General features: G+C 37.3%; 1 protein-coding gene across 1 annotated transcript in view; it reads right to left on the bottom strand.

Annotated features, from left to right (window-relative positions):
• Window positions 1–19566: 19566 nt before the first annotated feature.
• Window positions 19567–26022, bottom strand: part of nectin3a (nectin cell adhesion molecule 3a) — a 36908-nt gene continuing 30452 nt past the window's right edge. The window contains exons 4-6 of the mRNA XM_081370753.1: window positions 25376–25493; window positions 24652–24803; window positions 19567–20937 (exon numbers count right to left, since the gene is read on the bottom strand). Coding sequence (XP_081226879.1) covers window positions 20297–20937; window positions 24652–24803; window positions 25376–25493 — 911 coding nt within the window. The 3' untranslated portion in view covers window positions 19567–20296. The remainder of the gene's footprint in view (window positions 20938–24651; window positions 24804–25375; window positions 25494–26022) is intronic.

Genomic DNA, 26022 nt, shown 5'->3' with positions numbered 1-26022 from the left:
TGGTTGAATCTCTTAGGCTGTGGGGCAGAAGAGGTCATAGTCAGCTGCCAATGGTGTGTGTGTGTGTGTGTGTGTGTGTGTGTGTGTGTGTGTGTGTGTGTGTGTGTGTCTGTGTTCCTCACCCCAAACCCCAAAATACTCGCGCTTTGAATAACCCACAAACTACTTGTCTCCACTATATTTTTAAATCATTACTTCAAAATGAATCTCATGCCCATTTATTATGGACATGGATTTGATATGGTATCTTTTTTTCATGTATGTTCTGGTGTGACAACAGGTTATGATCTTACGGTAATGAAATTATAATTACTATATTTACTATTTACTATATTATAATTATAATAATGTTAATGAGTTGTAGGTGTTTAAAAATATTTAAAAATATAAAACCACACATTTAAAAAGATATACTACAAAAAAGATATACCACAAAAGTTTCCATTTACATTTTACTGCAAACCATTCAGACCAAAGTCATATTTAGAGACACTGGATTGGTCCCATTAAAATTAATTGTGTGTGTAAAAAAAAAAAAAAAAAAAAAAAAAAAAAAAACATTAAAATGACATTAAATTACTAGATTAATAGACTAAAATTATCTTTATAGTTAGTAAGTAATTCTCATAGCGGAGAAGCAGTCAAGACAAGTCAAGCTTTCCAACCCCGTCACTAAAAGTAACTGTCAATTTGTCAGTTATCATTCTTAGTCATACATCCACTTTCAGTAAGTCCCATCTGAAAAGTGAGTTGTAGAAAATAGAGGTCGCCGTTTAAGAAACAACACAAAATCTGTTGACTCATCATACTGAGGTTTCAACGACATTTTTACTCATTCACTGAACAATGAGAAAGAAGTTTCAGTACACGGCAGACAGCGATTGAGGTTTCTCAGTTTCCTACTTCATATAGTGGGTGTCAGGAGAGTTTGCTGTCTGTTTTGTTGAGATGTTACTTGCTGAGTATCACTGTGCACAAAAACATCTCATATGGGCACAGAAAGATTTACACATTCACTCATAGACATATTTTCTCACACGTTACACCACAGAATGACGGTTATCAAGGTAAACAGGAAGACTATGAGCCAAAGGACAACCTCAGCACAGGGTTCCTGTCAGTCACTGTTAAAATCTCCTTTAAAGGTAGTCAGTGGAGCTTGTACAAAATAGGCTCTCCGTTTTTTCCACGCATAGGCCTACATTTTTCAGTTCATGATAACTTAATTTATGTTTAAATTGTCCTTAGATTGGTGTATACTGTATCAACTGTACCAGTTTGGAGGGACTGTAATATTTGCAATAGCTATGTGGCTCTTAGGGATAAACTTTGATAAGGTGTCTGCTGGTACTGCTAATGCTGTGATGCACTTTGACAAAATGCAAATGAAAAGCTCATAACAACACTGTAAAAAAAAATTTTTTTTGAAGGGGGTGGTTATGAATAACCTTGGTCCTTTTACATTTATCAAGACTAAATGTGTACTTTTACAGTAAAATGGTGTATGTAAAAATTGTGATTCAATTTTAAATATTTAGAGAAAACAGTAAAATCACACACTGCGACAGTCCTGGTGTGGCACATTTGATTATATTTCATGTTTATTTTATGTATTTTTATTTATATCAGTAATGTACATTGTCACAAAATCTATTGTAGGCGAGTTGTACAAACTCTAGAGCAGTTTGTTAAATGCAAAACACATTCAAACAAAACAAAACAAAACAAAACAAAACAAAACAGACTATAACTTGACTTGAGAAACATGAGACTATAGCACCAGGTTGACAAGTTACCAATACATGACAAGGCAACATGGCAATGAGGGCTTAAATACATGGGGAAACACTTTACAACAACAAAAACCAATGACAAAGTAGAACTAATCAAACAAGAACCAATGAAAAGACAGAACTGATATCAATGTAACAAGACAATGAACCAACGAGGAAGAAGGCTGCACCCAAAATCACATTGGCCCTGTCCCAAATGGCGCACTTCATATGGACTTTCGGTCTAGTGGACTTAAATTGCGCGTGCTCGCCAAGTCTACAAGTCCGTAGGCCGTCCCATTCAGCATTTTAATGCTCTGAAGTGTGCTCAGCAGCGCCCCCTTTGTACCCTTGAAGCGGCCTTACTCGAAGCCCGCATAGATGCAGGCTCCACGCACTTTAACTACCCAGGAATCCTTGTGAAAGGCCAAGCAGACAACGGATGGGAGGAGATTTCGCTCACGGATAATTGTTGATATGGCTGAGAAGAAAATATTACGGTTTTTATGACCTAGATGTACATTTTACCAGTTGTTACCTACAGTTTATACAAACATTATGGTCATCGACCCGTGGTTGATGTCTCAAACATAATAATAGCGCGTTTAATAATACGATCACATTATGATTCATTAAATAAATAGAACCGAATGTCGGGGCTTTACTGAGTCATATGAATATTGAAACCTGTAGATTAATCTGAAACTCATGCACATTTTCATTATGTGTTAAAATTGTAATATTAGTTCAAATGGAACACTATGTATTATTATGTACAACTGTATACATCATTTATATAAGCAAGTTTCTATTGTAATGCCCAGGTGGCATGCACAATATCAAAATATAGAACTGTAAATTTAGGCTGTGTAGTTGACATGGAGATAAGACGTCGGAGCACAAAAATGTGATTTCTCCTGTCCAACAACAACCAGGCCGTTATTTCCGGCGTGACGATCGAATCTGTCCCAAAAATACCTCTCAATGCGCCCTCGTGGACTCTTGCCAAGGGCCCTATAGGTCTGCACTACATGACGTCACCAAAGTGTGTGGACTCTGAGGAAGTCCACAAGTCCGGAGTGTGCCATTTGGGACAGGGCCATACTCACTTGAGTAGGTACTTATTTTGAATAAGTACTTACTTTGTGAGTGCTAAAAAAGTAAGTTCTATATTATGAATCAAGATTGTGTGCAGTACGAAAGTAATCCAAATGTACCACATTCACCATGTTGTCATTATCATGTGGTCTACCTGCATTCACAAATCCTCTGCTGTGGCCTTGTGGGATAGCAAAGTGTCCATTATATGCACACTTCAGAATCTTGCCGGTAATCTGGGTACTTTTTGACGACTCTTTTATGAGTAATGTAAATTTGGACATACTTATTTTGTCACATACTGTTTTCTGGCTACTGTATAGGGAAGTATGAAAAGAAGAAGAAGAAGAGGAAGATCACATAAGGGGAACAGGGAATCACATGACAAAAACAGAAAACATGACTATCCCTGCGTCTTAATGTCCATACTATCCATCCTAAACAGTATGTGAGATTGAAATAAGTATGTCCCATTTTGAAAAGATTATGCCTGAAGTCCCAGGATGGTCTACTATTTCCGGTGGATTTTTGAAGTATGGATCACTCTAAAGGCTAATATTACCCACAACCCATTGCGCTTTGGGGGAGGAACTACAAACACGAGTAGAAAGTAGAAAAAACTACAAAACATGAGAGGTTTAGATAAAGATTTGAGTGACTTATCAAAGTTTAACCTGATAGAACATGATTTATTTAATCTTATCTGTGTTATATTTCATCTGCAATAACAATGTGGACCTTCATAAAGATCCGTTCGGCCATTAAATTTTAAATGCATCATTATGCATTAATATGAGGAGAGTTCTCTGCATGAAAGACCTGCGACTGCAGATCAAAGTGCTACTGCATTTCTCTCTGATACGGTAGGAAATGAAATGAAATGAAATGAGGAGGATTTTATCTTTGACAAGATGATTGACAGGCCAGTTTACTGTGACGGGATGCGACAGAGAGCAACCGTTAAAGACGCAATTGTATGACGTGATAGTACGTCCCAAAGCCTGTCTACTCTTCTGCTACACACTCAAAAGTATGCACTTTTTCTTCACAAAATGAGTACATACTTTTAGGGCGTAGTATAAGCAGGCGAATTGAGACGCAGCATTGAACGAATTTCTAAATAAAAGTCAAGAACACGAACTGGAAACATGAAACAAGAACAAACGTGACACATTTGGATGTACAGGGTGGGCCATTTATATGGATACACCGTAATAACATGGGAATGGTTGGTGATATTAAAGTCCTGTTTGTGGCACATTAGTATATGTGAGGGGGCAAACTCCTCAAGATGGGTGGTGACCATGGTGGCCATTTAGAAGTCGGCCATCTTGGATACAACTTTTGTTTTTTCAATAGGAAGAGGGCCATGTGACACATCAAACTTATTGGTAATGTCACAAGAAAAACAATGGTGTGCTTGGTTTCAACGTAACTTTATTCGTTCATGAGTTATTTACAAGTTTCTGACCACTTATAAAATGTGTTCAATGTGCTGCCCATTGTGTTGGATTGTCAGTGCAACCCTGTTCTCCCACTCTTCACACACTGAATGGCCCCCAAGGTCTCCCGATCTGACCCCCTTAGACTTTTATCTTTGGGGTCATCTGAAGGCAATTGTCTATGGTGTGAAGATACGAGATGTGCAGCACCTGAAACTACGGATACTGGATGCCTGTGCTGGCATTTCTCCTGCGGTGTTGCTATCAGTGTGTGAAGAGTGGGAGGACAGGGTTGCATTGACAATCCAACACAATGGGCAGCACATTGAACACATTTTATAAGTGGTCAGAAACTTGTAAATAACTCATGAATGAATAAAGTTACGTTGAAACCAAGCACACCATTGTTTTTCTTGTGACATTACCAATAAGTTTGATGTGTCACATGGCCCTAATGGCCACCATGGTCACCACCCATCTTGAGGAGTTTGCCCCCTCACATATACACATATACATATATCCACAAACAGGACGTTAATATCACCAACCATTCCCATGTTATTACGGTGTATCCATATAAATGGCCCACCCTGTATATTATATTGTTTAGTTTGGTAACACCATACACTGACTACATGTTTATTAGCCATTGTTAATGAAAAGGCCAAAACTTTAATCCACAATGTGGCCTTCAAGTTTACCACCTCAATTTTTATGTTGGCTATTAGTCGGAAATGGTAGTGGGGACATTAAACGTGTACTTAGAATTTTAAAGGAAGAATCATGTTTACATAGAAAGTACTGGTGATAACGGTAACAGATGGCAGAAGATTTGGTGTCCACACTTCTGAGAGGACGCCAAACTTTCGCCCACCATGCCTGGCAAGCCGTTCACTTCTGTGTAAAACTAGCAAACTAGGAAGCTTTTATCATGCCAACAAGCTCTGATGTCCCAACATTGGGGAGTCCACATTTTCTCCAGCCAAGGGAGGATGTCAGCAGAACAAGCTCAAGGGACATTTTACTAAGCCCTGCACTTTTCTGTCCTCTCGATGCCCGATGGATAAAATCAAAGTCATAGTTTCAGTCAAAATGTATTTATATAGCACCATTTATACAGCGACAGCTGACCAATTTGCTTTACATTACATCATAAAATATAAAACAATAAAAAAAAATAAAAAAGCCAATCTTATTACAGAAGTAAAATGGGTTGCAATTTCATGCTGTTTAATTATAAAAAAAGAAAACATTCCTACATCTACGCTGTAAAAAGAAGAGGTTTTTGATGAAAGTCCAGTATTGCATGAGTAGATGGAGACCAGAATGCTATTAATTAAGTGGCAAGCAATTATAATTACATCTCCTTTCATGCAAGCATTCCTTATTATTTCTTCAAGCTGACACAACAGAAAATCCAAACGCAACCTGTGAACGAGAGCATAAAGTGCTGCGTGTAGAGGCAGGGCATTGGAGAGGATAATCAATACATTTCTTGAAGTCGAATCATACATAAATGCTCACTTAAGTGTGCTATATTTTGTCCCCTGGGGAATGTACTTTAAACATAGTCAGCACTCCACCTGACCGCCCAACCAGATATCATGTATTTTTATGAGGCCATTAAAACGTTTATATATATATATATATATATATATATATATTTAGCCTATATATATATATATATATATATATATATATATATATATTGTTTTCAGCAATAGATTTCCAAAATGTGTCTTTAATGATAGGCGCTTAATCAAACTAATGCAACTTTAAGAAGGAAATTTGAAGTCATATAATACAAGTTATCAGTCATGCAGAGTGCCAAGCACAACCTACAGTATGACTGCCATCTAAGGGTAAAAACTTAAACTGACACAGATGTGCATTAGGGACACTCCAAAAACAGCATTAGATTAACTTTCGGAGGAAGGTACAAACACATTTATTAATTTAGCAGTTGTAACCGTATTAACCGCATACATTAGGTGTAATCAGCAGTGTGGCTAGAATAAAAAAGCACATTAATGCTTTCTATCTCATACCCTCATATTCTAAAAATAAATAAATGCATTAATAAGCCAACATAAAATCTCCCTAAAACAGTTCTTCCCATGGGTGCGTCTCTGTGCTGATCTAATAGTTTTAAAGTGGTGCTCATCTAAATGGTCTGTCACACTTGCTGTTGCAACTGTCTGTTCATTAACATTATTGATCTGGCTCTAATGACCTTACAGTCAGCCTTTACTGTCAGCGTCCTTGTGTATGCTGTAATGTTTTAAATGCATTTATATTGGTTCCACAACTAGTTCCACTATCAGGCTTGTGATAGTGTCAGATGGCTAGGCCTAAACGATGACCTTGCACTGATGTTATCACAAATCATATGTTTAGAAAGAGTGGACGCAAGGTACAAGTGTTGTCTGCTTCTGTAGCTTCCAGCCCACATACTCCCTACTCAACCTTTAATGTGATACAACAGAGACAAAAGATTCTATTTACTCTCTGTTTGCTTGTGCTGACTGTCGAAATACATGTGGCCAGGAGGATCAGTCAGAAGCACCTTGCCCTTGATGTTTATAAACCACAGCTGTAGTAAATCGTTGCCGATGGCAAGATCGATTTGCCTAATAGGCCGATGTTAATTGGAAGTAATTAGTCGTGCTATTAATGCTCAATGTGAGGTAGTTTCAGCTCAAGATGTAAACAACCATGCACCCTTTTTCAGAAAATGAACCTGAAACATGAATAAGAAAATTAAAGGAATGGTTCAGAATTTTTTTTTTTAATCAATAAATAACATAACCACAAGTTAGTGCTTTGAACAGCATAGTGATAAAATACTAATAAAATTTTGAATTTTAAATGATTTAAATACACTTAAAGTTACAAATATTTATAATAAATAAAATAAAAATAAACAAGCAAATAATTAAATAAAATGTGTAAATATTTTAATATATATATATATATATATATATATATATATATATATATATATATATATATATATCCTATAGTTTAAATACATTTAAATATTTATAATAAAATAATAAATAAATAAAATGTATCAATATTTTCACACACACTATATATGTACTGTATATGAAACATACATACAATACATATATTTTATAGAATATAAAATGTATATATAATAAAATAACATTTACATTTAAAATAATTTTCCACATTGTTTAAATACATTTAAAGTTCAGTGAAAATATTTAGATGTTATAAATATTATATAGAAAGAAAGAAAGAAAGAAAGAAAGAAAGAAAGAAAGAAAGAAAGAAAGAAAGAAAGAAAGAAAGAAAGAAAGAAAGAAAGAAAGAAAGAAAGAAGAGTTGATTAATATTCTGATACAGCATCTTGGGTGGTTAAACATACTAAATATTGCAGATTTTTTGAAGTTCATGGGCAGTAAATCACATAATTTATATTCATTTAGTTTTGTACTACAGGCCTTCTGAATGACCTTCCTGGTTTGCAATTCAGGCAAAAGCCAGCCATAATTCAGTCAAAACACCTCTATACAGAACACTCCCAGAAATTTAATTATTTAAAGCAAATGCCATGCATCAGTTGGGATGATATGCCCAGTGAATACATTTCTCTCCACAAGGGCATTCTGTCTAAACAGACAAATTGGTTGTTGTTGTTGTTGTTGTTTGCTTAATCATTCCTGAATAAAGACACATATGATTCTATAAGATCCATGTGGTTAATCTAAAAAGGGCTAAAAGTATAGATTTTGAGACTTTTTTGATACTTTGCAGCACTTTAGTGCTTCTTTACAGCATGGAAAATCCTTGAATACAGATATTTTGTAACGGCAGCTTCCAACAAATCATGCAAAACCACCAAAACTGAAAACCAGCCACAGTGGAAAATTTTGCCACCTCTATTAACTTAAATATCCGCTTCTTCTACCAAAAACAAGAAACCAAAATGACTCTATAAACTTTTAACAGATAATAGAACTTTAATACCCACACACAGATCTCTAACACCAACATTATGATTGCCAAATAAATGAAACAGATCTTTAATTTGACCTGTAGCTGAAGCCCAACCATCAGCATAGTTAGAAATTAAAACATGTGAGATTTACCTCTTAGGTAGTAACTCACTGCTGTGTCCAACAGCTAAACCTAAAGGAACAAGGCGCCATTCTTCTACATTTTAGAGTCTGACATTTCGCTACTAATAGTTTTCAGGACTAGAATTTTAGGTCAGTAAAATGGTCTGCCTGGAGCCAGACAGTTTTATTGCATTCTGGTATTACAAAAGCCGGGAGAAATGAAATTGCATTGTCACGGCTCCCAGGGCCCTTATCCCCAAAGACGGAGTGACATAAACGCACGAGCCCTCTAGGTATCGCTGCCAGTGGTGAATTTAATAACATGACTGGGCGCCCCGGCAACGCAGGAACTGAGGGGACGCACAGAGCTGTCAGAAGGCCTTTTGTTACTCAGACACCAGAGGTGCCACTAGCGAGACGGAACTAATTGAAAGCACTATATTACTCAGTGATTTACAGTCAGTGGGGTTACAAATATAGATTTAAGGTTTTGCCGTCTCATAGGTTATTTAATTACTTGGTTGTTTGAGGGCGGAAACATACTTTACGCACGTAGGCTACGCGAGCTCGGACAAACCTCAGTACGCAACGGGGCGATACAGTTCCATGAAGATGTCTGTCTGCCATTAAACTGGATGTTATATTCTTTAGGTAAAGTGCTATACACATAGCTATTGACACTACCTTGCTCAGAAGATTCTCTTCAAACTGTTGCTCCGCCATGATGGTAGTTGAAAGAAAAAACTTACGCAAATTTAAGCGCCCCTTGCGGCAGCGCTGAGAATGCAACGCGAAGGCATAACATGCATAGATTTCTGAAAAACGCGTGAAATCGCTAGGCTATCTATTCAGCACAAGAAGTTACTGACTGTGTCCAAAATCATACTCATATGCATACTCTCTTAAGTAGATACTTTTTTGAATAAATAATTACTTCATGGCTGCTAAAAAAGTAGGCCTACCTATACGTCCTAAATAGTAGCCTATATGAATGTGTGTATGAACTTAGGCCCTGTCCCAAATGGCACACTCCTGACTCAGAGTCCACACTTTGGTGACGTCATGTAGTGCAAACCTATACATAATAATACATAATGTTCCATTTGAACTAAGATTACAATTTTAACACATAATGAAAATGTGCATGAGTTTCAGATTAATTTACAGGTTTCAATATTCATGTATGACTCAGTAAAGCCCTGACATTCGGTTCTAATTATTTAATGAATCATAATGTGATCGTATTATTCAACGCACTTTTATTATGTTTGAGACATCAACCACTGGTCGATGACCATAATGTTTGTAAACTGTAACAACTGGTAAAATGTACATCTATAGGTCATAAAAAACGTAATATTTTCTTCTCAGCCATGTCAACAATTATCCGTGAGCAAAATCTCCTCCCATCCATTGTCTGATTGGCCTTTTGCAAGGATTCCTGGGTATTTAAAGTGTTTGGAGCCTGCATCTATATGCGGGCTTCGCGGAACACCGCTTCAAGGGTACAAAGGGGGCGCTGCTGAGCACACTTCAGAGCGTTAAAATGCTGAATGGGACGGCCTACGGACTCGTAGACTCGGCGTGCGCGCGCAATTTAAGTCCACGAGACCGAAAGTCCACATGAAGTGCGGCATTTGGGACAGGGCCTAAATCTGGACGTAGGCTACTACTTTGGCCATGTTGTCATCATGTGACCTACCGGCTACCGGCATCAGTAAGGTGGCTTCACTGCCAGTCATAAATCCTCTACCGTGGTCTCATGGGATATGCACACTTAGGAAAAAGTAGGCTAGTTCATCCGGGTACCTTTTCCCTCTTTCGGACATATAGGCCTAGGCCTAGACCTATTTCTTTTGTCACATACTGTTTTTCGCCTAGCAGGGAAGCGATTTCGGATGCAGCCTTTGTTTTACGCGTTGTTTGTTTTTTCGATTTTTTTCTCGTTTACATGGTAATTCTACAAACGAAGAGCAAAATTTAATGTAGGCTATCTGTCCTCATCGGCCAGTTGACAAATTAAAACCTGAGCCACACTGTCTACTTTGACAGGCAGATTAAACTGTGTCTGCATTTTGCTAATAGTTAGCCCTGTATTCTTTGTCAAATAATGCTAGACTGAATAAGACACATGTTTTTATAATGTCTGAATAAGACACACAAGAAATGTTTTTATATTTTGTCTTTGAAGGATTTTTGGGATTTTTTGGGGTATGTTGTATAAATCATTTTTAGTTAATGCACCATCTAAAACATTTTGGCAACTGATAACATTACATAAAAAGCATGACATTTGTTTCCCCTCAATGTGGTATTGATTTGGAGTTTGCAACAGGGACCCAGAGGAGAAATTACATTGAAGAAAACAGAGTAAGCCAGGGTTAAGAGGTGTCACATGAATGCTTCCTTAGTTGCTTTTTCAACTCATAGAGTAATGCTCAACTCTTTTCTTCTCCGTCTCCTGCACAGTTCATCTTTCTTCCAGTGGAATTTTAGTTGGCACAGGCACAGAATAGAGCATTCGGGGGCATTTAGACTTATTTATTATATGTTTTAATGGCTTTTGGGGGTGTAACCATGGATAAAGTCAAGTGCTATTAAACGCTGAAGTCTGAATTCGCATTCTTACCATTTTTGTTCTCATTAGGTTTCTTGGCAATGCGACTGAAAATCTTAGCAATGCGCTGCGCAACTCTTCATTGCTCTGACAGGGAGTCTATTTTGCTTCCTCTAGCGCAGCAGGCCAAAACAGAGGCTAACTTCTGACCGTCACAGCATGAATGCAGCGCAGCCCAACATTAAGTCCCTGTAATTAGGGCTTCAAGCTGCTTGCCTTTAATGGCTTTTAAAGGCTGGTTGTTCCCCTCTCATTCTATCATAAGCAATTTATTAGACTCCTTAACCTCATTCTCCTCCCTGCCATTGTAGAAATGTATTTTGTGGTGAGCCACTTTTAAAATATAGCGAAACCGTTTTAAAACTGGGTTTCCTTAATCACTGGTGTCTTAAGCTTTCATTAAGAGAATCAAAAAGGAACACCAATTAATCAAAGCAAATGACTACATTTTTACTGAACAGCTGCTATGTTGCTTGGGCACATGGGGAGTGGGCAAATGTATTTGCACTGAAATGTAATTGTACATGTTTGTGAAAAATGAAACTTTATTTATTTGAGGCAAAGCAATTTTTGGATGTCCATTATTTTTCTTTGTCTGTCTAATGCTTTTAAATGTAAACATTTATCATTTTTTTAAAGTATAATAATAATAATTATTTTATATTATAAATATTTCTTAATGTTGGGACATTGTTTTTTAATGTTTTTAAAATAAGTCTCATGCTCAACAATGCTGTTATATATATGAAGAGTTCAGATGCAAAAGCCTCTAAGTGCCATCTGAAATTTTCTTCTAGAATGATCATTTTTATCAAGCTTGTATGTTTTTGTTCAGTTATTTCACTTTAATGACATTGAAAATTACCTATTAATTGTCATTAAAGTGAAATTACTGAACTTAGATATACAAGCTTGATAAAAATACTCATTTTAGAAGAAAATTTCAGATGGCACTTAGAGGCTTTTGCATCTGAACTCTTCATATATATATATATATATATATATATATATATATATATATTAGTAAAAAGAGCAATAGTGTGATATATTATCAAAATTAATATTTCTGTGATGTCAAACTTGAATTTTCAGCATCATTACTCCAGTCTTCAGTGTCACATGATCCTTCAGAAATCATTCTAATATGCTAATTTGGTGCTTATTATTATCAATGTTGACAACAGTTGTACTGCTTAATATTTTTGAGGAAATTGTGACACATTTTTCCAATTTTTTTGATGTATAGAAAGTTCAAAACAACATTTATTTGAAATATAAATCTTTTAAAACATTGCATAAATATATTTATTGTAACTTTTGATCAATTTAATGCAACCTTGAAAAAAAGTATTAATTGCCTTCTAAAATTTCAATCTCAGTTTATTTATATAGCACAATTAAAAACAACCACAGTTGACCAATGTGCTGTACAATGTTCTAAAACCAAAAACAATGAATAAAATAAAACAAAACAACAACAGACAACAAGAGACATCGCAAGTTATAGGCTACAGTGAAGAGATGCGTTTTATTATTTTTTATTTATTTATTTATTATATGTAAAGTTGGTGTACCTGGGTTGCTGTTATTGAACCCATACATTTGAACGGTATGTTTCTAATATCCAAAAGATGACAGTTAGATTTGTAGCAATCTGTGACGGAAGAAAATGTAAAATCTTACAACAAGGGAATGGCAAAAGAACATAAAAAACAAGTAATAAAAACTCAGTGAGTGTTTTAGCGCAATTTTCTCACCTCATGGGATCACAACACTAAGAGATAGTAAATCTTTTCCTGGATTTTTTTTGTGCGTTCCCGAGATTAGACCTTCCTTAACATAATGCCGAAAACCCGAAGTCTGTAGGTGGTCTGGTTGAAGAGTAGATAGAAGTGCAAGATTGGTGCGCACAGACGCACAGAACAGAAATCATGAGTTAACAAGCGCAATTTTGTCCGGTGGAAAATTGCGTTAAAAACAGATGAAGATGTTGATAGGTGTTTTAATGATAGCAGCAGCTCTAATGAGTGACCACACACACACACACACACACACACACACACACACACACACACACACACACACACTATTGATATACTCACTCTAATTATACAGTCCTTGAACCCACATAATGCTTATTCTGAGATGGTGCTGTGTAAAACCCTCTGTCTTTTCTTGTGGTTCTCGACCGGTTACTGTCCACCTGTTAGCAGCCAGCAGGTGGGACAAACGCTTTAAAATCCCTCAGCGACACAAGGAAACTGTTCCAGTAAGTGCCTCACTGGCAAAATAAACATTACAAGATTGACAGATGGCTGTACATGGTATTACAATCAATAGACTTTGGCTTGAAAAAGAAAGAAATTAAAGAAGTCATGAACTTCAGGAATTGGGTGGTATATTCATGTAGGATTATATCTGCCTCAGCACTGGAAACTCTGTGAGGTAGATTCACTGTCAGTTTACAGTGAAAATGTTGCCCACCCAAATTGTTCACAGGGCTTACATGCCATGATCCCAATTAGAGCCCAGGTCATGAGGGAAGCTTTAAATCACACATGTTCTCATTAGCACAACCACAAACTGTACTGAACTGTATTTTTAGGTGTTGGTTCTCAACCGATCCCGAGACTAGTCAAATGATTGGAGCCACTATGTGCAAGACATCTGAGGTTTCACATGGATACTGCAGAGACTAAAACATACTTCTCACATTTTGTCTTCACCCTGAAAAACCTGAAAAACCTCCAGAAAGCAATGCAATGATGGAACGTAACCCGTTCTTCGTCTTTGTTTTCAATCTCACTGGGGTTAAAAAAAACAACAGGCTTTTGTAGACTTGTATTCATTGAGTTTCGGTATATAAAATGGCTCATTTAGAAAGCAGTTTCAAGTCATTCAAACATGCCAAGTCTCATTTGATTGTCCGTGTAATGGATAGTCAAAGTAAATGTATTATAAAAACAAATAATGACAATAAAAAAATGCTACAAGTGATTAGTTCATTGTAATTAGTATACACTAGTTACGGTAAATGGCTGCTAATTCTTCACTGTTTTAGATACATTTTTAATACATTTTCATTTTTTACAGTTTATGAGCATGCAACTGGCTGCTTTTTCTCTCTCAGTGAAGAAACTCTAAACAACAAACAGTCGTGGGAGTCATTTGGTAAATATTGGAGAGGCCTGTCTTGCTCAATGACTTGTCCTCATTCACAGAGTGCAGCAAGCCAAGTTTCTATGGAGACAGCATTTTTCTGCTGATGCAAGAAGAACCTCTTCAAACCCCCCACATTCCCGCATTTACCTCCAGAGTCACTCACATAATCAGACGCAAAGCCTTGACCCACGGGGAACACTTTTTCAAGACAGAGGTAGAGTGTAACTCTATTTAGTTTTCTGGATGAATTTTTCCAACCAAAATCACATAAGGCATTCTTTCCACGGGACCCCACTTTGTGTTTTAACTATCACCCACTCTCTCACCCTCTGAAGCATTTCATTATTTCCAAATCCATGAGCTCAGACAATTTGTGTGTTCTGCTGTGTCAGTTGTGGCCTTTGATGTGAACTCCCCAATGCTTGGGTTGTGTTCATTAGCCAACAATGGTGTGATCTTGTGCTCATTTTTTCTAAGAATAACAAGAATGAGTGTAGTCTGCTCTATAACCTTTAAATCCAAGCTACTGGAACCCAGTGGGAGTCCCAAATTCTGACCTGAGAAAATTTGAACAACACTTAAGTACTTACAGGAGCGCATGGTGAAAAAGACCCTGATACACTGATCCTTTGAGTGAAGATACAGTGGGGCCCAAAAGACCACACTGAAAATCTGGGATTTAAAAACCTGACTTTAAATCTCAAGATTAGTTTTGAGATTTTGAAAAAAGTGACATTTTCTTGGTCACACTACCCTAAAAACTAAACATTAGTTATGTTAACTTGAGTGTGTGTGTGTAAGACTAACACAGATTTAGTCACTTTCACTTTTCTTTTTCGATGTGTTAAGTGTAAAACATAGAGGAGGTGATAATGAAAGATAGCTGAAATTAGAGAAGTAGTGAGAAGGTAACTTGAGGCCACCAGCAGAGAGATATTTATACTCAAACTGGACAAACGTGCTGCTGAAAGCAGTGATGGATGAGATTGGGGCCACTGCGGTGAAACAACACGACAGCACAAAAGCTGTCCCGCTGTAGAGAAGACACTAAAGCCACTTGAGTGTTGAAAGCAAGACAGCGGGTAGGACATGAGGGTGACTGTCCGCTTACCTCCTGTAACTTTCCCTGGAAAAACTTTGAAGCTGCTGATTAACCACAAGGATGAATTTGATGTCAGCTTTAACTTTAAATGACTTTAATTTGAAATATAGGTAACTTTGGATTAAAGTCTCACCTAATGTAAATTACTACAAAAGATGTTGGCGAAGGCAACTGGAATAAGGCCAAGGCTTCTGGGGGCTCATTTTACCAGGATCACATTACAGGATCAATCAACAGCAGGGAGAAATACTCAAGACTGTAGCGGTGGGGCAGATCCAGGGCTGACGTTGTGTGTGGGTTGTGTCTGTGTTTTTGTGTGGTTGGTCAATACAGAGAAGAATAGACAGCATGATGTATCAGGGCTGTGCTGATGTGATCGATTACCTCTCATTGCCAAAAATCTATTTCCCTCCCCAGTGATGGAGAGGGTGCTGAGTTGGACCTAATGGAGGGTGATTTGTTGGGTCAGTAGCCAATAATCACAGGTGTGAAACGTTCTTTTGCATGGGGTTTGGGGATGTGGCTTTTGGGTCAGTTCAGTTTTTAAATCTAATCAGGTCCAACTTTGCAGTGAAGAAAAAAAAGACTTTTGTTGGTATTCCAAAATATAAATGTCCTTAATCCTTTCAAAGGTACATACCATTCTGCTGACACAAATGGTACAAATCGATGACAAAAAAGCGCATTGTTGGTGTCTGATTGGACCTCACTGTCTCCAACAGCTTTATCCGGTATATTGACAACATTTGAAGATTTAAAGGGATGGTTCATCCAAGATGAAAATTCTGCCAACACTCTCATATCATTTCCAACCTTCTTCCACTGAACACAAAATGAGAAAGTCCAAACCGCTCTTTTCCATTCTGAAAAAGTGACGAGCTATCAAGAAGTTATTTGCTAAATATCTTCGTTCATTGTTAAATAATCTTTAAAACTAATTTACTCTGCAACACTGCATAAAATGTTATTGGCATAGATTCTATCTTAAATTTAAGATTGCTTGATTGCTTGCTTGCTGAAGCTCAAACGTGCTGCGTAACACGAGAATGAACCTCATTGGTTCTTGCTGAAGCTCAAACGTGATGCGTAACATGAGAATGAACCTCATTGGTTCTTGCTGAAGCTCAAACGTGCTGTGTAACACATGAGAATGAACCTCATTGGTTCTTGCAGAAGCTCAAACGTGATGCGTAACACACGAGAATGAACCTCATTGGTTCTTTCTGAAGCTCAAACGTGCTGTGTAACACATGAGAATGAACCTCATTGGTTCTTGCTGAAGCTCAAACGTGATGCGTAACACACGAGAATGAACCTCATTGGTTCTTTCTGAAGCTCAAACGTGCTGTGTAACACATGAGAAATGAACCTCATTGGTTCTTGCAGAAGCTCAAACGTGATGCGTAACACACGAGAATGAACCTCATTGGTTCTTTCTGAAGCTCAAACGTGCTGTGTAACACATGTGAATGAACCTCATTGGTTCTCACACATCAAGCAAGCATAAGCTTCCGTTTACCACAACGGATGTGTGCCTTGATGAATGTTTATATGTGAATAAAAGCCTAAATTTAATCTGTTCATCATATAAAGTGATTGTGTATCTTCAGAAAATTTGGACTAAACCGCTCAATTCATATGGATTAGTTTTACGATCTCTTTATGAACTTTTTGAAGCGTCAAAGTGGTAGTTGCGTGGACTGTCAATGGAGGGACAGAAAGCTCAGATCTCATTAAAATATATATTTTTTGCAGTATTGTAGTTTTCAATCTCATTCGCACTTGACACCTCAAGATATGTAGCAAGCTATGAGTGTAAATAATGAAATTAGATGTATTCCTCACACAAAGTTCAGAGCGCTTGGAATATAGTTAGCATGGACTACTATAATGGTACATTTTTAACATCCCCATTTCCTGTTATTGTATAGAAAAGAGCAGCTTGCACATTGTGCCGAACATCTCCTTTTGTGTTGCATAGAAAAAGTAAATGACTTGGAATTGTATGAAAGTACGTAAATAATGACCGTGGCCAAGATGGATCAAAGTATAAACACATTGTATAACATTTTTCACAGTATTAGTGTTTCACGCCACACAAACGCTTTGACATGTTCAAGAGAACTTTTTTATTATAAACAGAAGGCATCAAAAACAAAGCAATGTCTGTCCCTCATTTCCAAAATGATTTACAAGTCATCAATCATTTGTATAACTCTAATATGTACAAAATAATTTTTCAAACTCCTGAGAACTAAATATAAAAAAAAAACTAACATGAGAAGATAAAAAGCACGTTAACTAAGCATGAACATCCTCTGCTTAATGTTCTGGCCTCATATAAAAATATGTTTATTCCATAGACAAATATCTCCTGCCAGAATATGTACAAAAAAAATATTATATACCACAACTGGCCTCTGTAACACTTGCAAGTGCTACTGTTGTAAATTTCCAGTGAGTTTGCACCAAGAGTCATCTTGTTAAAGAAAGGCAAAAAAAAAAAAAAATCAGAAAATACAATAAAAGTGGGAAACACAAATAACACTTCGGGAATACAGAAGACAAAAGCGTGTCATTGAATGGTGAGAGAATAAATATCTGATGCTTTTATCTGATGCGTCCAAAGGCACTATTCTTGTAAATATATAAGGAGAAAGCTAGAAATTTAACCTTATAACCAAACCGCCAACTCTCACTCAGTTTTGCCATTTCTAACTTCATGAAATTGTGTTACATTAAACACGCATGCAAGAGTTAAGAATTTTTACAATTTTTTTTTTTTTGTGTGTGTGTGTGTGTTTGAAAATTATTTCTGAATGAAATGAGAAAAAAGGCAATTAAAATAACGAAAATACTAGACTCAAGATTCTTTTTAAGAGTCAAGACTATCTTTTTGATAATTAGTGATACAAATAACTGCCCCATTAATTTAAAGATGAGAAGCAGCCCACTTTGTCTTAAACTCTAAACAGACTATACCACAGCTGTAGCAACACTGCAGCTGATTTATGAACAATGAATCCAGGCGTTAGCAACTGCCATATCTTTTTCAAAAGGCATGCAACGTGTGACCATTGAGACTTGTGACCAAACAACCTTGCGTGCTTGCGAACAGATGCTAAGCACAACTCTAAGATGGAATGAAACGAGGTCTGTTTGCAAGAGAGCAGAAAATATTAATTACAAAGTTCGATCTTTGAGGTAAAGCATGCTATGGAAGCCCATGTGGCACATGTCTGCTATGCGCCAGACGGTTTATTCTGGGAAATCCGAAGCTCTCGACACAGAGATGGGAGTGTATGAGTAGCAAGGGTGGAGAGATGGAGAGAAAAAAAGAAATCAGCATAAAATTAAAAGGAGTGAACTAAATTGGCAAAGGCCACAAGGCTTCGGTAAAACCTCAGGGGCCAACGGTGGTCCTTTTGATCTGTCGTGGCGAACGTCAACCCCCCATCAGCCTGTGACAGGTCCTCAGCACAACCACATGAAGCAGACTCCTTCCATTGCTCTCTAACTTATCCATTAATGAAAAAGACACTGCCGTAAGAGGGGTGTGCGATGAAATATGTCAAAATATAGACAAGCTGGGCTAAAATTAAACTGCATGTGTTGAGTTGAGCGAAACATGCTGTATTTTTATGCATACACAGCAAAAATGTTTGCTAATCAGTATTTTTGTCATTTTTTCAGTAAAAATATTTACAGATCTTAATACATTAAATTTATTTGCATACATCTTGAATAAAGTTCATTTTTCTTATTCCATTGGCATCTTTTTTTAAACATGAACCTAAAAAAAATTGTTTATGATTAAAACTAGAATAATAATCATAATAATAACAATCAAAACTTTCTTCCATGTAACATCAAAAGTATATGTTTGAAGATTCTTTGTCATTTTACGAAATTTTGTTTCTCAAAAAATGTCTTATTTGAAGTATATTTATATCATTTATTATAATATAATATGAATATGTTGAATACATTTAGCTGAGAGGCAAAATTAGAATAATAGGTATTGAACTTTATTCATTGGCATTTTTTTCTTGTTTTAACTTTCTTCCATGGAACACTAAAAGTACATTTTGGAATATTCTTTACAATAAGATGCATTTTCTTGAAAAGCAAAAATATCATACAGAATAAAGATATTTATATTTATTACAATATTAATATTATTCATATATTAAATATATGAAAATTTAGCTGAGAAGTAAAATTCGCACAACACATCTTAAATGATGTTCATTTTTCTTATGCCACTTTTTTTTTATTCTTGTTTAAAACAAAAACCTACCAAAATCGTATTTATGCTCAAATCAATATTAATAACAACAAAAACAATAAAAAACCTTCTTCTATGGAACACCAAATGTAATATATTCTTTGTGCAATATTTTTGCTTCTCAAGAAAATGAATCTCATTTTTATGACATTTTTCCTAAAATACTAGACCAAAATACTGATTAACAAAATAAAATAAAATTCCCTGCAGTCAAAACATAAGACTCAAGACTTTCAAAGTCGGGTTCTGTGACTCTTCATGTGAAACTAAAGTGATGTTTTGCTCCTACACTGGAGAAGTCGTATACATATATATATTTAATAATAAAAAAAAGAAAGGAAAGAACTAAGAATACGCTGCACCTGGTTTTAAAGCTAACAGTTATGTGCAATGTGGTAACGGGAATGGTTACGCACACAGTGTAGCTTAATTTTAGCAGACTTGTTTTCTTTGTGTAAATCCACCCTATGATCATAAACCATGTAAACCTCTCCCTTTACATCCTGAAATCACAGCAGTCCACCGAACGAAAACCATTCAGAACATATCTGCAGTAAATTACAGCCGTTTGCTACGCGTACAACGTGAGGATGAAATCGTAAACCGAGTCTGAAGAATACATCAAATACATTTTAAATGTACACTTTATCTCACTCTGCTGAGTTAAATAACACTTCCTCCGCTGACTTTTAAATTATTGTTGTCCAGTAAAAGTTCCCCTGCCTTTTCAAACATACCATTCCCTGCGTGAAATCACAGATCCATCCACGTGAGACACGTAGTCGCTGTCTGTGCCGTTGTCGTAGCACTCGTCCTGCAGGTAAGGGGAGCCGTTGTGTAGAGGCGGTCCGCTGGGGTTCACGTTATGATGGTTGTGGTGGTCGGAGTAATACGTGTCCTCTCTCTTAAGGCTGAGATTGTCACTCCAGGCCTCCATGTCTTTGTGGTCATTGGGATAATCGGGATAGATAATGTCTCCTTCTGGTTTGGGCTTCAAGTCCTGGCTGCCATTGCCCGAGTCGCCTCCGTATACGTCATGAAGCTCATGGGGCTGAAGTACATCCAGTTGAGACTCTTTTTGCATGTCTGATGGGCCGATGTACTGCTTGGTGTAGTAGTCTCCTCTGAATGTTCGGCGTTGACGCATGTAGAAAGCTCCCGCCAGTGCCATCAGCAACACCAGGATCAGGATCCCACCGACAGCACCGCCCACAATAGTGCCCAGACTGCTGTCCGGCGGAGAGGCCTGAGTCGGGGAGGTGAAGTGGGCACGCTGATTGATAGAAGCTGTGATGGTTAAGCTGGTGCCAGGCAGGATGGACTTGGTGGTGGTGGTGGTGGTGGGGGCTGCAGTGGTCGGTGGCGGCTCTGAGAGGGCGAAATATGGACGAACGTTAAAACACAGACAAAGAAATAGATCATTAGCGGCAAGTTTTTGAAGAAAATTCTGGCCAGTACTGATAGGCCGCTATTAAATGTATACTATCAAAAAACTAAATTAATTTAGCTGAGAAGTAAAATTACTTTAAAACATCTTGAATTAGGTTAATTTAAGGAGAAAATGGAGGGAATTTGTGGAGCCAGAGAATTAGGAATCATATAATAGATGTCAGAACAGATATTGCTATTACACTGTACTGTACCATGTTTGGTTGTATTCTTCTTTTAAAATTCTGTCTTAATTCTGTGGGCCCTATTTTAACGATCTCAAATGCAAGTATCAAGTGTGAAACACAAGTAACTTTGTGGGCGGATATTGGGCGCTGTTGCTATTATACCGGCGGGATAAATGACTCTTGCACCCGACGCAAATCTAAAATGGGTTGGTCTGAAGTAGCTTCATTATTCATAGGTGTGGTTTGGGCGTAACGTGAAATAAACCAATCAGAGCGTCATCTCACATTCCCTTTAAGAGCAGGCGCGCTTGTTCCATGGCGGATTGCTATTATAACGGCGGATTTGCCAAGAGGAAGCCAGCAGCGGTTCACACTCACAGCCGAGGAGACTGACGTTCTCGCCAGGGCCGTAAAAGACAGAGAAGTGACATTGGGGAGGGGAGAAACCCACCCAAATTATCTTCGGTTAAACAGGCATATAATAATTTGGGTAAATGTGTAAGCTAGATTTATGCCTATTTTTTCACATCTTCATGGACATAACAATGATTTCCCTCGTGGGTTAATATTTTTCCAAAATAATGTATGATTTGCAAAAATGGGAACTGCTGCTTCTGTGTAGATGAGAGAATCAAAGTGTATGCGTGTTGTGCACACGCTACATTACGGCCAAGCATGCGCCCTTAAAATAGCATATGAATAACATGCGCAACGCGCCACAGACTTAAGACTAGGTTTTTCCTGGTCAGTGGCGGAATTGTTTTCTAAACCTGCAAAAAAGCACCAGGGAACGTTTGCGCCGGAACACGCCTCCTCTTTTCGCTGAACCGCCCCCGGGAGCGCAAGTTCATTCCCTAATTTACCGACGTGCGTCTGTGGAGGGAAAAGTCCGCTGTGCGTCGGGTGCAAAATAGGAATGATACATGCGTTAGTGTACAAAGTCAATTGCGCTGGGTGCAAGATAGGGCCCTGTATGTTTTGGTTCTGTTGGTATTACATATTTATGGTTACATTTATAGTAAGTCAGCTGGATTGGCTGTATCGAGTTTCTTCATAATTGTGTACTGTGTGCTTGACTCCTATTTAGAAAAACATATAAAAACAAAAATAGGTTTATGCTTACAACACCAATTTTAAAATTGTGTTCGGTACTCACAAGCTGATATTAAAACTTATACAATTTTATCTGAATAGATAAATAATTGTATTTACTTAGGCATCACAACATCATAATGTACAGTATGAAAAATATTCAGTTTTTAAGACTAAGATATTTAGTTTGAGATTTATTTGTATTATGAAATTATGTTGTAAAATCCAATTTAACTAAATAGATGACAACAAAACCAAGATAAATGTAAAAATAAGGGAAATATATCCAATATCAACCAATATAATAACAAATCTCTGTTAGGTCCAAGGAAAAGATGCTTTAGAGGAAGGTGGTGATTTAAAGGTTATCTTTCAAGATAAAAGGACAGAACTTGCAATCACAAAGAGGAAAAACAAAATCCTGCTGATGTAACTGCAGGTTCAGGCACCAAAGGGCACAATCATTTGGATTTGGAGGCCTGTGAAGATACTGTAAGAATGAACAAGATTTAAAGACTGGTACATAAAGATTTTCTGGGGACATTAAAAAGGGAGTGGATGTTAAAAATATTGCTCTTTTGGCTGGTATAAACATGGAACTATTTGGTGTTTCGTTTCCATTTCCTGTATGGGACGTCAACTAGGGACAACATTCATTTTAAGAAAGTCACTAGAAATTTCTTCAAAAAACAGGAGCCCAGTTCCTGATTTTCCCTATATCATTTAGTTTTTCTTTGTCCTTCCGGCATCCATGTTTGTGCACCACTGCAGACGAAAACCTGCCACAATATTTGGATTATGACTTCACCACAAGAGCTACATCAGGGATGGGCAACTTCGGTCCTGGAGAGTTTAGCTCCCTAATCTAACACACCTGAACCAGATAATCAAGGGCTTCAGGATTAGCAGAAAGCTACAGGCAGGTGAGTTTTTATCAGGGTTGGAGCTAAACTCTGCAGGAAAGTTACCCATCCCTGAGCTACATGATAAAGTTTCCTCGTGTTTTGCTCCCCGAGGAAGAGCCAAATATGTGGTACAAAGCACAGTGGCATATATTGGATTGAACTGAAACTGCTGCGAGTTTGATCCAACTTTATTTACGTCATTGCTGAAACCTCACAGGCCAAATTAGACCCTTCTGGCACATTCTAACAGCTTTTTTCTTTCCTTCTTTCCTTTAAATGGTATTTTCAACAAGAGATTCAGGAGTTCGCCTATTCAATAACAGGAAATACAGACTCAAAGAACACACACTATGAAACAACACAATGTCAAACACAGTTTTGTCAAGTTTTCCAAAAGCTGTTCCAGAATTACCAGGATGCACTGCAACAGTTTAGTGAAAAAATAAATCCAAGAAGGTAGACAAAGTGAAAGAAATCAATCAAAAACTGAGAATACTTTTTGTGTGCAAAACCCCCCAAAAATAACGACTTTATTCAACTATTCATTTTCTTCCGTGTGGGCCTCTGACGTGAGTACATGCGCGAGAACTGAGAAGATTAAGCAGATGGGTCTCGATGTAGTGTTTAAAATGGTTCTAAAGTGTGCATTTCCTGGATGTCCGAAACGTGGGGAACCAACGAGAAAACGTAAAAGTGCCTTACCAATGCCGCAAAATGAACGGCTTACCTTTCACACTTTTCCATCAAATGATCATGAGCGTCATCTTTTCAGTTCTCACGCATGCGTCATGGCGCTCTCGTGAACTCACGTCAGAGGCCCACACGGAAGAAAATTAATAGTTAAAAAAAGTTGTTATTTTATTTATTTTTGCACACAAAAAGTATTCTCGACGCTTGATAAACTTAAGGTTGAGCCACTGTAGTCACTTGGACTATTTTAACGATATCTTTAATATAACTTTTATGGGCCGACAGATGAAATTACCTAGCAGCCTATGAAGGAGTGCGACAGCTCTCAGATTTCATCAAAAATATCTTAATTTGTGTTCCGAAGATGAACGAAAGTCTTACGGGGTTGGATCAACATGAGGGTGAGTAATTACAGAATTTTCATTTTTGGGTGAACTAACCCTTTAACATTTTAATAGCAAGCTAAATATCAATTGAGTCAATTCTTTCATGCACTATGGAGAACTATGTGTGTGGTGCACATGAAAACAGTGTCTGTCAACCTCGTCATTTTTATCCAGCTTTACCGAGTCAGCAACTTGGTCTCTTGTTTATGCCTCATTGCCTCCCTTGAGTAAATAACTGTGTGGTTAACTATGAATGGTGTGTATTTCAAGAGGGAAGAGTAAATGTCAGGATATAATTTATCACCCAGTGATCCATCCTCAGACTTCAGCCCCTCATGGACTAAACATCATCATTTGTATGTGTGGAGTTGAAAGGTTACAAGAAATTCTCACCTAGTACCAAGAAGCGTACATCCTGAAATCTCTGCCCAACATCATTCTCAACTTTACACCTGTATTGTCCAGAGTCGCTCGACTTTAAAGGACGAGTAAACAGTAGGCTGCCATTAGATGTGTCCACACCTGCAGGCATTGGTGCGTCCAGCCTGCGGAGTGACAAAAGACAGATTATCAGTTTAGAGCTTGTTGACAACAAGTTTTGCAGAAGTAAGTCAACCTGAAGCAACCTTTGAAGGCCCTGAAAGAACTTGTGTGACATTATTTAGAACAAAATCAGACCAAAACAAAGTTTGCCAACAGTTTTCCAGAGCATACTTTCTGAAAAGTTCGCTCTGACTTGAAAAGTAGTGAAGAGACACTGACACGTTTTTTTAAAGCTGCTTTCTTTAAAGTAATCTATTGTATAAAGTGCTATTTAAATAAATGGAACACGACACTGCTGTCATTTTTGTTGTGTGTTCATTTTGATATGTAGAGGAAAGCACGTACCACATATTTTACATATTCATCAAAATGTCATTCTCAGCAGCGTGGGCTGTTCACTAACAGTATACATAACAGTATTTTGAACTTCTCTTTCCCCCTAAGCAAAATGCAAAAAATTACTTTGCCATGAGCTTATCGGGGCCTTTATTCTCATCTACAACCATAGCTCGATTTTACCATTGAATTGACATGTCTAATAAGATTATAATGTAGTGTAGATGAGAGCACAGACCTAGTCCAGAGGTACGACCAAGCAGGTGGGTTGGCACTGGCTCTACAATCCAGCTGAACATTTTTTTGTCCCACGTACCATACGTCATCCTGGCCCATCCCAGTAATATCTGGAGCAACTGTAACATCATTTAAATGGTTGTTTATTAAAAATTCAGTGTTGCATAAAATTAAAAGGCAGAACATGAATATCACCTTGCCATACAAATATATAGTGCTTAGCAAAATTTAAATCCCTTTCTTTCTTCCACAGAACACAAAAGAAAACATATATTTGTTCTTGATTCGATTTTGATTAGATTCAATTCCTATATATCAGGTGCAATCATGTCATTTTTTTTAAAGGGTTAGTTCACCCAAAAAAGAAAAAAAAGTCATCGTTTAGTCACCCTCATGCCGTTCCAAACACTTAAGACTTTTGTTCATCTTCGAAACACAAGTGAGAAACTCTGAGAGATTTCTGTCCCTCCAATTCATATGGATTAGTGAAACAGTATCTCTTTATGAAATTTTTGAAGCGTCAAAGTGGTAGTTGTGTCGACTGTCAACGGAGGGACAGAAATCTCAGATTTCATTAAAATATCTTCATTTGTATTTCAAAGATGAACGAAAGTCTTGCGGGTTTGGAACGACATGGCGGTGAGTAAA

This window comes from Scardinius erythrophthalmus (genome assembly GCF_964197995.2).
Source record: "Scardinius erythrophthalmus genome assembly, chromosome: 7".
NCBI lineage: Eukaryota > Metazoa > Chordata > Actinopteri > Cypriniformes > Leuciscidae > Scardinius > Scardinius erythrophthalmus.
This window is presented reverse-complemented; position numbering and strand designations above follow the sequence as displayed.